The sequence below is a fragment of the Letharia lupina genome (assembly GCF_014066315.1).
Source record: "Letharia lupina isolate WasteWater1 chromosome Unknown contig_23, whole genome shotgun sequence".
Lineage (NCBI taxonomy): Eukaryota > Fungi > Ascomycota > Lecanoromycetes > Lecanorales > Parmeliaceae > Letharia > Letharia lupina.
In genome coordinates this window covers 918,192-933,517 of record NW_023502992.1, presented here as the reverse complement: position 1 = coordinate 933,517, position 15,326 = coordinate 918,192, and the positions used below count along the sequence as shown (strand labels likewise).

The window sequence follows — 15,326 nt, the reverse complement described above, 5'->3', positions numbered from 1 at the left end:
ATGTAGACGCTCTAGGGACTGGGGAGAGCTTGGTGCAGGCTGATTAAGCAGCCTCGTCTGTTCTTGCATCACTTGCTTCTGATGCTTGAACTCTATAGTGGAATATAGACTACCTCTTCGTATTCAACGCCAATAACAGCGTCTGTTAAGTAATTGGCCTTTCCATCTCGCCGTCAAATCCGCGTCGAAGCAATGGCAAAAGTTGTGGATGCCGCCTTTACCAAGGACCTTCCGAAAGTTGAACTGCATGCTCACCTCACCGGAAGTATCACTCCACACTGCCTTCACCAGATATGGACCCAAAGAAGGTTGGAAGACCCAAACATGTCACTGCAGGACCCATTAGAGGCTATGTCAAGAGACAAATCATGGGATATCATGACGTTCTTTCCCTTGTTCTCAAAGTACATCTACGAGCTATGCTCCACGCCCGCAAGCATCATTTACTCTACCAACGCCGTTCTTCATGACTTCAAAGAGGATGGCGTCGTATATCTCGAGCTCCGAACTACCCCTCGCTCTTCTTCTTCCATGTCCAAAGACGACTATATCACTACCACTCTTTCCTGCATTGACCGTTTTCCAGATCTCAATGTCATGGCCACGTACCTTATCCTCTCCGTCGATCGTCGCAATTCCCCTGAAGAAGCAATCGAAGTGGTCGACCTAGCCATCCGGTACCGATCAAGGGGCGTTGTTGGCGTCGACCTATGCGGTGATCCAAGCAAAGGCGATGTTTCAACGTTCAAAGAAGCCTTCCATAAGGCCAAGCTGTATGGATTGAAGATCTCGCTGCATTTCGCGGAAATCCCTGCTTCATCTTCATTACTGGAGCTGAGTACCTTGCTCTCTTTCCAACCAGATAGACTGGGTCATGTTATCCATGTTCCCAACGAAATCAAGGATCAGGTCGAGGACAGAAAGCTTGGCCTCGAGCTTTGTGTCTCGTGCAACGTGAAGGCAAAGCTGATCGAAGGCGGTGTGATAGACCATCATTTTGTATCTTGGGTCAAGACAGGATGTCCTGTCATTTTATGCGTGAGTGTTTCGATGCATCATCCAGCTTAATGGCTAATTATCTTGATGCAGACGGACGATGTTGGCGTCTTTGATAGTACATTGAGCAACGAATATCTCCTGATTGCTCAAGCTTTCAATCTAAGCCGAAACGATCTGATCGACCTTTGTGACCGAGCAGTTGAGGCCATTTTCGGAGACAAGCACCAGAAGCAGAGACTCTGGGCACTTATCAATGATGCTAGGGAGAAATGGATGCACACAGATTGACCGGACATGGTCTTTTTCTTTTTATGAGGTCACTTCATCTTCCTCACGCTACCTTCCGTGGCGACATCCTTACTTGTTCAGGTAGGTACAACCCACAGCCTATCCGCCGGTTGTGTGCAGCTGATTGCCCAAAAGACAAGCGATATATAAGTACCCATTAAACAATAGAGAAAGGGAATCCTGCCAATGGTCGCGCCCGAACTTCTGAAGTAAGAGCAGTCACTTTCGCGGACTAGGTCCAGGCAAAAGCATCTCGATTCAGATAACCTTACCCATTGATTGGCACGTTTCGATCAACACCCCGTGCCTTCACCGTATCATCTCATTTGCTCAAGAATGTCGCGCAATACTAACTGTCTATCGTTGCCGCCACGCGCTCGGAAAATAAAAAGTGGGATGAATTGCGCGTTCGAGAGTCGAGACTCGGTTTCTGACGTGAGACGCCAGAAGCATAAACAGGCACGATTCTCTAGCATTCCCATCTTCGTCGTCAACTGTAATTCGACTTGCCAAACTCCTATGTCTTGTGCTGTTGTGTAGATGGAAAGGCCCAGTATGCAACCCCACGCGAACCCGACCTTACTGGCGCTTCTCCTCTTCCTCACAGCCGCTGCAATCGCCATTGCCGTCCCACACCCAATGAATGGTCTCACCCCCAGCCAAGCTCACGAGAATCCTCTCCCCTCACGTACAACACCACATCAATCTCCTCAAAAACGAGATTCCTCCTTCAGAATCGAGAAGCTCCCCAATGGCTATACCGGCATCTTCACCACCTTCGTCTCCATCTGTCCCAAACTCCCCGCCACCGCAACCTTCATCCGCTTTTTCAAAAACGCCGCGGCCCAATCCGCCACGGACCCTTCGCCCGGTCGCCGCCACCAGCGTTTCACGTTTGGGGCGCTGGCGCTGGAGTTGGTGGTGCAGGGGCAGGATAAGGTGGTGAGTCGGGAATTTGTGCAGGCGGCGAGTCTGTGGTTGCTGGATGCGGCGATGAAGGGATGGACGGGGTTCTTTAGGGCGTGGGTGACCGATGGGAGCGACAATGAGGTTGTGGAGATTAGGATGGGGACGGTTTTCGATATGCCGGCTGCAGACGGAACGTATATTGAGCCTTGATGGTCTAAGGGAAGGGCACATGGATGGGTCGTAGCATTGACTATATGAGATTTTGGAATATGAGGGAGTCAAGGCGATGGGAGTTTTGTTCCTTGTTAACCAGATGCTCGCTGGGAAAGAGTCATCTGCAAATCTACCCGAGAAGTCAGAAGTCTTCCCTTGACATTCCCTCCCACCAATCCCATCCTCGTTACTGTGTAAGTCCATCAAACCAAACAGTGGCATGAAAGCACTCAGACCGTCTCGCCACACGCATATCTTCCTACTTCCCTTTTCCTCCTCACCTCTCATCTCAATACCCTCCTGCTAGTCTTTTACCAAAAACCATTCGCCATCTATCCAAAAAACAGGGCGATGATTAAGAAAGAAAACCACCTTACCTCAGCCTAACCACATATACACCTCATGGCATCACACCAGCAATACCCTTTCTCTTTCACATCATCAGCACGGATCGAATTGAATGAATGAGTATACACCGACCAGCCGACGATGATAAGTAAGAATCCGCCAGACATAAATCCCGCGTTACACACCAGCCTCATCACACATCTGCCCTCTCCTGTACACGAAACTCCGTCAGTACAGATATACATGTACAGAACACGAACAATATGAAAACACTAGCATCCATGAATCAGCCACGCAGACGAGCAAACACCGCCAGCCCTCCAAAACGCAGTCGGTAAGTCATTAAAGCTCAATAATACACCTACAATCACAACATCTACATGTACCTTATACAATGAACGGTAAGCCTGCAAGCGGCGTTTCGAAATCACCCACACGACAAATAAGAAGCGAAAAAGCCTACTCCGCAATCGGATCCGAGATGACTAGCCAGCCTCGGAAAGGACAAGCCTACCCATCTCCTCGGCGCTCACAAAGGTACATACGGTACGATGCTCAACGAACGAGCATGTCTGCCTTCACTCGCGAGGCAGTTAGTTAGCAACGCGCGCAACCACTGCGCACTGTCACAACTTGCGAGAGCGATGAATCGTCGCCTCACCGTGGTATTCCACTCGTTGAAACATTCCAGTCTTCAGAACAATCATCCATCCATCCACCCCATCCCAAACCCGACTCCTCCAACCCATTCATCACACCTCCATCCACCCCCTCCCAAACTTCCAAATCCATTCCTCAGCTACAGTAGTTACAACTGGCATTTACGAAATCTACTCTACTCTACTCTACTCTACTCTTCTCCACAATTCCAAACCTCCTATGCAATGTACTCTTAAACAACCATCCATCCCATCACAAACCCTCCCAACCACCGCACAACCATCGCACCTACCTACCTACCACACCAAGCCACCAATTGCAAGACTCGCACTCGCACTCCCCCATCTATTCCGGGAAAAGGCTGATCCAACCCCCGGCGCGTGCGTAGAGTAGAGTACGGATACGATGTTGGTGACGGCAGGGGGGGATGATAGAGTAAGCCAACCTACCCACCCGGCAAAGAGTGCGCACGGCGGTTTGATGAGGGAGTAGAAGTGGAGTAAGCAAAGTGGTTATAGTTTCCGAGACCCATGGATGTACCTTATGCGGTCGTATGCCGGTCATGACTTAGAGTGCACTGAGATTTTTGAATGCGTTGGAGATGATGTTGGTGGGCTGAGGAGATTAGTATCGTTTGTTAGTGTGCGTGTTGGGATTCGTGTTTGTTTATTAGTCTCGAAGACGGGCCGAACAAGGCAGATTAGAGGGGCGTGCGCGTTCACAGCGCGATGATGCATCGCCGAGGTATCAACATGACATGATTGATTCGGTACGATTGTAGGAGCACGTGGGCACAGCGAGATCAAGAAGTGAAGGTTTTAGATCTGTCGGATTTGTGACAATTATATAATGGATATTTGCGCCTGGAATGCCTGGTCTATCCTACATTCGGTGGCAACCAAGCCAAATGCAACATCGTAAACAAGTGTCCAGTAAATTTTCAAAGGAACACCAGCGCATCTACATCATCCCTTTGAACCTCGAAACGCGTACGCAGAGGTAGGTCTGTAGGAAACCAGAACCGAAAAAAGCCAACCGTACAGCCGTCATCAAGTAAAGCAGACGTCGACCGCTCACAGGAGGTAGGCAGCGAGACCGAGGAGACCGGCGACACCGGCACCGGCACCGGAGAGCTTGTTGGCCGCACCCTTGAAGGGCGCAGCGGTGGATGGCTTTGGTGCGACGACGGAGCCAACGGCAGTACCAGCGGGAGCCGCGGGCGCTGTGGTGGTCGCCCCGGCCTCTGCTGCGGCGGGCGCGGGGGTGATGGTGGTGGTGAATGGCACCACAGTGCTGCTGGAAAAGGGACCTTCAGACACGGTCACCGTCTGGCTGGGGGTGGCAGTGTAGGTGCCGACCGAGGCTGACTGGGTCACGGTGATGGTCTGGCCGGACACGCTCGCAATGTGGGTGGCTGTGCTGAGGGAGTTGACGACGGCGGTGAAGGTGGTTGGGCTTGGGCACACGCTGACGTAGGTGCTTGGTGCGGTCACCAGCAGAGTGGTGGAGCTTGGGCAGACGACGGTCGAGGTGGAGACTAGGGTTGTGCTGACGGTCAAACCAGTGGTGGTGACTGGAACGCCGGGAGTGTAGACCACGCTCTTGGTCTCTGTGCACGGGCAGCCTTCGGTGATGGTGAGGGTCTCATTCTGCGCGATGGGTCAGTAGGCGATCCAAGAGACAGTCTCGTTGCGAGCTCCCTTACCACAGACGCAGTGTAAGTCTTGCTGCCGAATATGGCGGTAGTCGCGGCGGGGCAGAAAACGGTGGTGGAGGTGAAGATGTCGGTGGTGGTGGTGGTATATGGCGTCGCTGGGATGACGGTGGTTTTGGTGCAGCCGCAGTCGGTGATGGTGGAGGTCTCGAAAGCGGTGAGAGTGAAGGTCTTTGAGGACCCGGTGATGGTGGTACCGGTGGCACCGCAGGAGACGGTGGTGGTGTCCACGAGGGTGGTGGTTGTGTAGGAAGGACCGGCGGCAGAGCCAGCGCTCATTGAGTAGTTTCCAGCCCAGGCATTGGCAACACCAGCGGCGGCAGCGAGAACCAGAATTGCGGACTGCATGTTGAAATTTGATTTTTTGTGGGGTGGTTTGTTTTTTATTGGAAAGGTGAAGAGAGTTCTGGGGGGGGGTAAATTAAAAGAGTATTAGAAGTAGAAACAAGTAATAGTGAGAGCGACTGGAACAGTACTTAACGAGTGACTGTAGATTTGTTGATGAAGAGAAGAATGAGAAGAAAAAGAAGGAAAAGATTTTGATTCGGGGAATGGGCTTTGTTATAGGAGACGCGGGTGAGCCAACACGGGCTGTGTGATGAAGCCTCGTATTGCTTTGCTCCCTTTCTTCTCCCTTTTTTTTCTCCCCCATAACCAAAAGTCTGACTAATTTCTCGCTTGAGAAGAACGGGTGCAACCAATAGCGTACGGTTATCCATGTCTGGTAATTTAGTTTAATGAGGTTGTACTTTATTCTGATTAGACCGGATATCAAAAATAGAATCATCGTTCTACCGTACAGTATTCCTACGGCGAGGATCAACGGCTGTGCATACGGAAGGGCAGGGATTTTCCCCTCAAAATTCAGGGATCATGCAGAATTTAGTGCTTACGCAGGAACAGAACCAGGCACCAAGGCGGACAAGGAAGAAGCGGTGAAGTCAAATAATCCCCAAAGTCATCCAGACTGAAAGTGCAGCCGGATTACCCCTGACTAGGTAAGGTAAGGCCCAGTCGCTGAAACATCCCTTACGAAATGCCAAGACTTCTCCCTCCACGCACTCGTTAAAGGATACCGTATTTTCCTTTATACATGCCAAGCCTTTCATTTCCCACCCACGCTAAAACTTCAATTTAGATCCGTCGCGAGACCACTGGCCAATGCAAGAATGCCATCTCCAACTTCCTTTCCCATCTTCGCGAGCTATTGCGCCATGGTCGCTGTGAACTCAAAAAAGGGGGGGGGGAGAGAGGAAGAAAAAGAGAGCTGCCTGGAGAAGTACCTTCCTATGCAGAAAAGGCTTTGAGGTAACCTACCGTAGGTACTGTAGTCAAAGCGCAATGAAGACATGCAAGGATGCATATGCATATGCGCATACCCACGTCGATGCTGTCTTTCCATTTGCGCGGTCCATCGCAAATAGGTCCATGTAGGTAGCTACATACAGTACGACTTTAGGTACCTACTTCATGATGGTAACAAGTAACAACAAACTAATGTCGGTTGGTGGCGGGAGGAAAAGCAGCTTTTGTTTGGATTCTGCCTCTGCCTCCGGCTGACAGCTCCGCCTTGAGCGCGTCCACGCCGATCATGCCAAGGAATCACGGCTCAACCGGCTCACTCGTCATCAAATCAAAGACTGACTTGGCGCCCATTCATGTTAGTCATTCATTCGCGGATTGTACTTTATAGATTAAATCAAGTGTACGAGTTACCTCGTATGTATGGGGACCGGGGAGAGATGATGATGATTAACATTTACTGCTTGGAAATAACATCTGTACCGGTGAGCAGGAAGAAGGTTCGCGAGATGATACAAGGTACATACAGTATCTTCCAGCCTTGCCTTGCTGCATCCTTCGGGTCTGTATCTGATTCCCTGGGTCTGACCATCTGCATTTGCATCTGCATCTGCATCTGACATCAGCCCCCGACTTCGCCGTGATTTGGGGTTTTTAATATTATTCCTGTGTGCCGTAATAAATAAATCCTTTGACGAGAGCTGGTCCTATCCCTTTTCCCCTCGCATCCTCCGGCTTTTCCGAGGCGATTCTTTTCCAAGCAGACATCCATCCGGTATCTTTTGCCGGAAGGCAAGATTTGCCGTCCGTCCAATCAGTCAGTACCTCGCGAAACACTCTACTTGTACTGATTAAATGCTCCGCTTCCTTTTTTCCTTCCCGCCAACATCAGCGCCCATCTCGTTCCAACACCGAGGAGAATAGAATGTCTAAAGTCGGTGTGGCCAAAGCATAGTACCGTATCTGCTCAACGCTGTTGGCCATGATCACATTTCATGTATTGACAGCCATGCTCATCCACTGTGACATGTACGTGCCTCGGTCGTATCATGCAATGCGAGGGGCTGAGTGCGCGCCATCGGTCAGTCTTGAGCACGAGATGCAAGAAACCCTCCTTCTTGCTATCCTTTCTTTCATTCTTTCGCGATGGCCTTGTCCGCTGTGCTGCTGACTTGTCTCCTGGCCTTCCTCTGCTGGCGCTGTGTTATCTTGATTGTGCAAGAAATCGTCTGCGTCTTGCTATCAAGCCGCTCCAGACTTTAGATCAGGATGCCAGCTCCTATTGAGCCTTACCCTGATGCAAAGTTGACAAAGCTTTCCATGCGTTGCCCTTGCTGTCTCCCTAAGATTGAGGAATGCGTTTCTATCAAGGGGTGATCTTAAAATTGCATATTTACACACTACACCTCACCGATGGTATTCACCGCGCTCTGCAGCTTAAGTCCAAGACCCTAACCGCGACCACAGCTGAGACAACAAACGCAAATGGCACGCCACAATAACAAGCCACGCCATCAGAAACCATCATAACTTGTCGCTACCAACAAGCCTGCGCGTGACCAAGACCCCAGCCCGCCCCACAGACGACCGTGTCGGACAAACGGTCCACACTCCGCCTCAGCACCACCTGCATCTGGATCTGGTTTCCCCTCGGGTACAGCGTGTTCGCCATCGCCTACGTCAGCTACGGCATGGGCCGCGCAAAAGGGACGCAGTGCCGCTGCCATCTCGACGACACGACCCGGCTCGCCGATACGACCCGCGCTCTCTGCGACTACTTGCTCGGCAGTCATAGTAACAATGATGATGACGATGGTGATGATCCCGGCATTGATACAGTCACAGGGGTGAAAGCTCGGTGCCTAGCGGCGACGGAAGATCGCGTCGCGAGTGTTACGGAAGAAGGGAGCAAATGCCCGGGCTCGACCTTCGCGCTTTCTCCGCCGCGGACGCGTGCTTTCTGGGCGGGGGTGGGGCTCTTGGCGTGCTGTTGGATTCCGTTCGGTTGCTCTCTCGCGTCAATGGCGGTCGAGGCGTGCAGGGAGTCGTTTGGAGTGGGAGACGGGTTCGGAGAGATGGACGGTCTTGACGGTCGTAAGGGTGTGAAGGAGTGTCTTGAAGGCTACGGATGAATTGGGTCGAATCGGATTGCGGGGTTGATGCGAGATATGCCTGAGGATCTGGAGTAAGTGGAGGAGCTGGCGTGCATGGGGATGCTGTTTGTGCGATATGTATGTATCATGGCGATGGGATGTTCAAGCAGATTTCATCGCTTCCATGCGTCTTCTGGCACACCGCGTGATCATCATCAATGCGCCAACGTTCTCATACCGCATCTCCCCTACTGACACAAGGCGCTTCCTTGCTTGCCCTCCAGGCATTATATCTACAGAACACGCAGCCATGTCTACCTGACATCTAGTATACTTCAGCATATCAATCAATTCACATGGACGATCGAACATCTCTACAGCCACGGCTAAAGAAAAGGCCACCTACCTCCTGTTCTGACCAGTGTAACACCGGATTTGTACTCGGTGCATTCAGAATTTACAAGGGCATATATCATGCATTCGCTTTGCCAGGGTCTCGATTATGGGCCGGGGTCTCGATTATGTTCTACTTCAAGAGACGCAGAATGGCTACCTAGTGCACCGCATCAAGGAACTGCTGCCCGAGACGTAGGGAGAGAGCCTTCGGATTGCGGCCAATGAGCTCTCGTTCGTCGATGCCAGTGCATGGTACTATTTCTATATCCGAATGGCTCTACCTGAGTGCACAGCATCTTTTAAGGCCAACGATTCCGAACACTCTCCTCACCACCGCCTCATGGCCCACGGCTTCTCAGACAAAGCTCCCCGGGACAAAGAACCCGTCTTGCAAACACACATCAACGAAGTAGTGAGCAGGCTTTCCGCGAGCAAAATCATCAGTCGGATACTAGCGCCACCGTGGTCAACCTCGTCCCTTGGTACCCATCCACCGGACACGATATCATGAGCTCACAAATCTTCCGCGAGCCCTTCAACCGCATCAGATCTCCGCGCGCCCATCCCCGGACCTCGATGCCCGACAACGACACGCAAGCGCTTTCCTCATCCGCTTCAATCCGACGCCCCAACTTCCCCAACACGGACCGCGTTCTGCGACTCGTGCTGCTCAAGAGCGTAACACAAAGACCGCCAGGACCACTTCGACCTCGTGAGGGAAAGGGTCCGCAAACGACCGGAGACGTTCCACAGCGGCAGGAGGTGGTGATCCGCAGCAACAAGGGTGATCTGGAGCACAGATGCTCCGCGACGGCGATGACACCGGCGACAGAGGCATGAGCATAACGGAGGTTGGAAGCGAAGATCAACGGCCTTTTGCTCGCCGATGGCGAATCCTCCTCCACAGCCCTCACCGGTATCATGAACTCTCTACTGCGAAGCCCCAGCGAGTTGGCTATACTTGTGGACGATATCCGCACGGCTTTGGCACGTGAGACGGACATGATCTCGACTGCTGTGCACGAGTTGCGCCATCTCGGCGTTTTCATCGAAGAAAAACTGCGCCTCGCACCGTCTGTTCCTGTTGATTTGGCCCGCGTCGTTGGCCATTTTGGCACTGGGCACTGGATTCTGGTCGTGTGGCCCTCTGTTATCATATGTGCTCGTTCTAATCCAACCCCTCACGAACGAGCTGCTCCGGGCAATACTCACCTGTAAGGCTGACCAATTCAATCATCTTTCAAGCCCATGTCTCCGCCATCCAATACGGCGCCGACCCCTCCGCACTGCTCTTCGACTCACCGTCCAGCTTCCGCCGTCCACGTTGGCTACCTCCCGATGCTGCGTCGTCGTCAGATTTCAACCCCCGTTCGCTCGGGCCCTGCGATTGTGTTGGGAAGGATGTTTCGTCAAGGCGAGATGAAGCTTCTGCTCGCGACCTTCTTGTGGGCGTTTGGTTTGGTGTGGGAGTGTGAAAGGTACGGCTGAGAAACCCAGCAGACTTATACTTTGTGGCTACTGCGGTATAAGCGATCTTTGGTGGTCAACCTTAGGGAGTGAGAGTAAGATGGGGGCGGTGTGATGTGGTATGGTGATGCCGGTTCTGCAAAGCGAGGATGCTCGTGGGAGAGGGCCAGAGGTTGGGAAGTCGAGTCTGCCAGGGTGATGAGAGTGCGCAGATTTGGATTATTCTCTTCTAATTCATTTGATGATCCATGTGTGTAGCTCCCCCAGACTTTTAGGCGTCTTTCAACCGGGCCACCTGAGGCATACCCGTTCGCATCATATTTTAACTCTTCTGCTCGTCCGCCAATTACCTTCTCCGTATACGCCCTGTTCGTCCACCTACCTATGTCTCCAATTCCCTTCTGCGCCCATATCCGCTGGACTCATGATATACCCAACGAGATCCACGCACAACAATTACCTCCCGGATCCTCGTCGAATGCCAAGCCCCGTATCCACTCTTCTCTTTCACATGAATGACCCACTGACCGAAAGCCCACTCCTCCCTGCCCACAGCGCATCCTCATTCCCTTGAATTATGTCCTCCTCACGTACATACACGCCACGCATCCTCACCAGCGACCCATGACCCGCCATCTTATCACTCCAAGATCGCGCACGACCGCCCCGGAGAGCTACAACGTAGCCAAGCAGCTGCACGCCGAGAGAGTAGGAGGGCTGGCTGACAAGATCACAGGAGGGCTGCGGCCCAAGGTCGGGGACGGTATATCAGGAGGGAGAGGGGCTCGAGATGGTGATGGCATTGGTGATCTAGGTAGTTTGCTTGAGGTGTGGGAGGATACGCTGTACTCGTTGTGGTGGAGAAGGGCATGGAGAGCGCATGAGGGCGGTAAGGCGCAACGTTTGGGCAGATGGAGCTGCAGTTGATTAGCAGAAAAGGGTTGTAGAAAAGAAGAGCATGGAGGCGTTGAGAAATGATCATCCATCGCCGAGAAAGTTTTGATGAATAGCCGAAGAAAGAAGATCTCTTGGCATCCCAATCTCGCATACTCCTCTTTGCAAAACTATTTGCGGGAGCGCCCGTTTGGCAGCCACCCCACCAAATTTTCGCCGTAACCACCGCCAAATATGCGTAAAAGGTATTTCGTTATATAGATATCGTAGTAGTTATTTTATCTTTCTAATTAGACTAGAATTAAAATTATCTAACTAATAATATAGTATAAATATATAAAAAGATTCTTTCTTTATTACATTTATAAATTATATTATTATCGCTATATTATCTAAATAGCTATTTAAAAAGAAGCTTAATAATCTTAAAAAGTCTACTATAAGAAAGAGGCGTATAAATACTCTACTAATTATTAATAATAAGTAATTTTTACTCTCTTAAAATATAGCTATAAAGAAGAAAGTAATAATAAATATCTCTACTATATTTATCTTTAAAGTATTTAATCTAAAACTCGTAATAATATCTTATAAATTAATAATATTATTATTAAGACTTAATAAATCGAAGTTTTCTAAATAATAGCGTTTTAAATTAATAATTAAGTCTCTTTTAAATCTTATAAAGCTTAATTCGCCGCTATTAAATTAGTTTTTTAAATCTTTAAATAATATATCTTCGCTAAATCTTCTAATTAATAAATAGTATTCTATTAATTTAGAGTTAATCTTTAATTAAATACTTATTAACGAGAGTTTAATTCTTTTAAAACGATTAAATAATTTATATAATTCTTACTTATTATATTATAATCTTTTTTCTTCTTTTTCTTCTCTTAGCGTATAAGCGACTTCGCTTATTACTTAATTAAACTTATAGATAATAATTAATAATAAGAAGAATAGAGAGAAAAGAAATTATTAGAAGATTCTATAAAGTTAGTAATAGAAGAAGAATAAGAAATTAGTAAATAAGAAACTAGTTAAATTAAGAGCGAAATTAAAGCTTTTTAACTCTTCTATTTAGAAAAATAACTCGCTTAATAAATAAGAGAAGAAGAAAATTATACTATATAAATTTAATATAAAATTATTCTAGAAAAGTGAAAAAATTATATTTAATATTAAGATTAAGAGACGCTAGTTAAATAGTAAATCTCTATTATTATATCTATTATTAGTTAATTAGAATAGTAAAAATCGTAAATATACTATATCTCTTAAATATATATTATATTATCGAGTCTCTCTTATTATAACTTTATTATATAACTTTCTTACTATAATTAAATAAAAGTATTTTAATATTTAAAAAATTTATTTTAGCGAGTATAAATAAATTTTAAATATAGTTCTCGAGAAATTATATAATTAAAAGTATAGAAAAGAGCTCTAGCTTAATTTAATATATCGTTATATTTATAATAAATCTAATATTATCGAGAAGAAGCCTACTACTACTAAAATAATTTCTCTAATAATTATCTATAATAATAAAACTTAAGATAATAAATCTATAAATCTTATCGATATTTTAATAAGCTTATATCTTATTAAACGACTACTTAGCGTATAGACTATAGAGAATAAGATTAATTCTATTTTTACTATTAGATATAATATTTACACTCGCTAAAAGTATTTTAAGAAGAACTATAATAATTAAAATTACTTTAAATCGATTTACTATATTAATTACTCTAAAGACCCTTATAAATATTATTTTATTATCTCTTAAAATCTAATTAGCTAATTCGTAGCCATTCTAAAGAATTAAATTAATAAACTTATTATTAATTAATTATCTATAAATATAATAATAGCTATATAGCGTAAACTAAAGAATAATCTAAAAAATAATATTTATAAGAAGAGAAATAAAAGAGAGAAGAAAAATCATACGCTAGCTTCTACTATTATTTCTTCGACAATAATTATTTAACTTTCTACGTTTACGCCTTTATCGAATTCTATTAATAATCTTATAAATATTTAATCTTTATATCTTAAAGCTAAACTCGCTATATATAATTATTACGCCTCTTAGCGCTTAATTAATCGAGCTTATAATTATAAAATAATAATAACTTCTATTACTTTAAAATAAAGAGCTAATAATTTAATATATATTAATTTAAAAGACTTTATTAAAAATATAAAGCTAAAAACTATATTATATAATTAAAGAGCCTTAGAGAATATAAAGAGAAAGCTATTAAATAAGTATTATCCGATAATCGTTAAAAGATAACATTTAAGAATTCTAGCATTATTATTTACACTATTACTATAAAACCACTATATAATTTATATTAAATAATCGTAATCTATTATATAGACTTCATTTAATTTTTTCTATAATAAAATCGTTCTATATAAGTTTCTTTCTTATATAAAGAGATTTTATAAATAGCGTATCCCCCTCTAGTCTTTTATACTCTCTTACTATTACTACTTATTTCTTTATTAAATCTCTAAAATCCCTTCTTCTAACGATTTAATATATAAAATACTATCGAACGATCTTTAAGTCTTATTATTTATAATTATCTCGTATTAATTTCGATAGAGTAGAAAATAAGATAGAAGGTTATCGAGATCGTCTATCTTTTCTACCTTTTTTAAATAATTTTATTATTATCTATTTAAGAAACGTCTAATACTTCTAACGAAATATTTCTATAGATTTATAGAGTTTAAAAGTATTTGAAAGACTTTTATTTAATTTCTAGTAAAATTAAGATATTTATATTCGATTATAAGCTCTATAAGAAGAATATATAGTTATTATAAGAGTGGAAATACTTAGAGCGAACTAATAAACTCGCTTATATCGCTTATTAAGCTATAAGCTATATAGCTAAGACGAGTATCTAATATACTTAATAAAGTCTTAAATACTTATAAGTCCTCTTTCCCCTTCTTCTTTCTTTAATTATTAATTTATTTAATAACTAATCTATCTATTCTATTAACTATATATCTAGATCTTATAATTATATAGCTATTACGTAGTTCTATTAAAAGAGATCTTACTATCTTATAGTTCTAATAACTTTATTTATACGAAATTATTTAAAATAGCTATAATAAGTAATTTATAAGCTAATTCTATTAACTTACGAAGTAGAAATATTTTATTATAACTAATTGACGACGTTTTTAATCTAATAAATAACTCTTATTAGAATACGCTTACTACGTAATTAAGCGATTATAATATTAATTCTAATATCGATAGAAATTCTAATAATACTATCGACGAAAACAATAATCGTCGAAGCGTTATATCTGATAACTCTCTACTTATAGATAAAGACTCTTATTTTATAAACTTAACTTAAATCTAACGCTATTAACTTTTAAAGCTTAATACTAAAAAGTAGCTAGTTATTAAAAAACTTAAGCTAATTAAAATATAAAATATATAAGAATATCGCCGCGAGTATAGCGATAATTATTATTATAATTCGAGTTATAAAAAGATAAGTATTATTAAGATGTCTAATACGTAGTATCTTAATAATTATAGCTTAATAGTTATATTTCTTTAAAACTACAACGATTTTATCGCCTTAGCGCCTTATATTAATTTCCACATAAATAAAGAAAAAACTCGCTAGTCTTCTATTCTATTAATAAATACTAAGAAGTAGATCTAGAGAAATATTAGAGATACGATATTATACGATATTAAGGAATTTATCTAAGAGAAATATAAAGGGTAATACTTAAACTAAGTTTATAATCTAGTTATTAAGTCTTATAATATAAAACGTTAGTTAATTAAAGCGATTATAAGAGATACGTAGTTAATAGCTAGCTTTAATAACTATCTTATTATACTCTAGTTATAGCGAGATTACTATATAATTAATCTAGAACGTATAAAAGTCTTACGAGATAGAGTAATAAAGAAAATTTCTTTAGAAGTTATAAAGAAGGCTATTTAATCTACTATCTATACTATACTACTATAATAA

General features: G+C 44.2%; 4 protein-coding genes across 4 annotated transcripts; 3 read left to right on the top strand and 1 right to left on the bottom strand.

Annotated features, from left to right (window-relative positions):
* Positions 1–192: 192 nt before the first annotated feature.
* On the top strand, positions 193–1,287 carry HO133_006161 (uncharacterized protein; the record flags this gene model as incomplete). Its single annotated transcript, XM_037297061.1, has 2 exons — positions 193–1,038; positions 1,090–1,287. 2 exons carry the CDS (start codon positions 193–195, stop codon positions 1,285–1,287), a joined length of 1,044 nt encoding a protein of 347 aa, XP_037147635.1.
* Positions 1,288–1,842: 555 nt separating this feature from the next.
* Positions 1,843–2,406, top strand: HO133_006160 (uncharacterized protein; the record flags this gene model as incomplete). Its single annotated transcript, XM_037297060.1, has 2 exons — positions 1,843–2,229; positions 2,251–2,406. The coding sequence occupies 2 exons, from the start codon at positions 1,843–1,845 to the stop codon at positions 2,404–2,406; spliced, it is 543 nt and encodes a 180-aa protein (XP_037147634.1).
* A 2,084-nt stretch (positions 2,407–4,490) lies between these two features.
* HO133_006159 (uncharacterized protein) lies at positions 4,491–5,479 on the bottom strand (the record flags this gene model as incomplete). The annotated part of the gene is made up of 2 exons (XM_037297059.1): positions 4,491–5,066; positions 5,123–5,479. The coding sequence occupies 2 exons, from the start codon at positions 5,477–5,479 to the stop codon at positions 4,491–4,493; spliced, it is 933 nt and encodes a 310-aa protein (XP_037147633.1).
* Positions 5,480–9,429: 3,950 nt separating this feature from the next.
* HO133_006158 (uncharacterized protein) lies at positions 9,430–10,140 on the top strand (the record flags this gene model as incomplete). Its single annotated transcript, XM_037297058.1, has 2 exons — positions 9,430–9,706; positions 9,782–10,140. 2 exons carry the CDS (start codon positions 9,430–9,432, stop codon positions 10,138–10,140), a joined length of 636 nt encoding a protein of 211 aa, XP_037147632.1.
* Between the last annotated feature and the right edge of the window lie 5,186 nt (positions 10,141–15,326).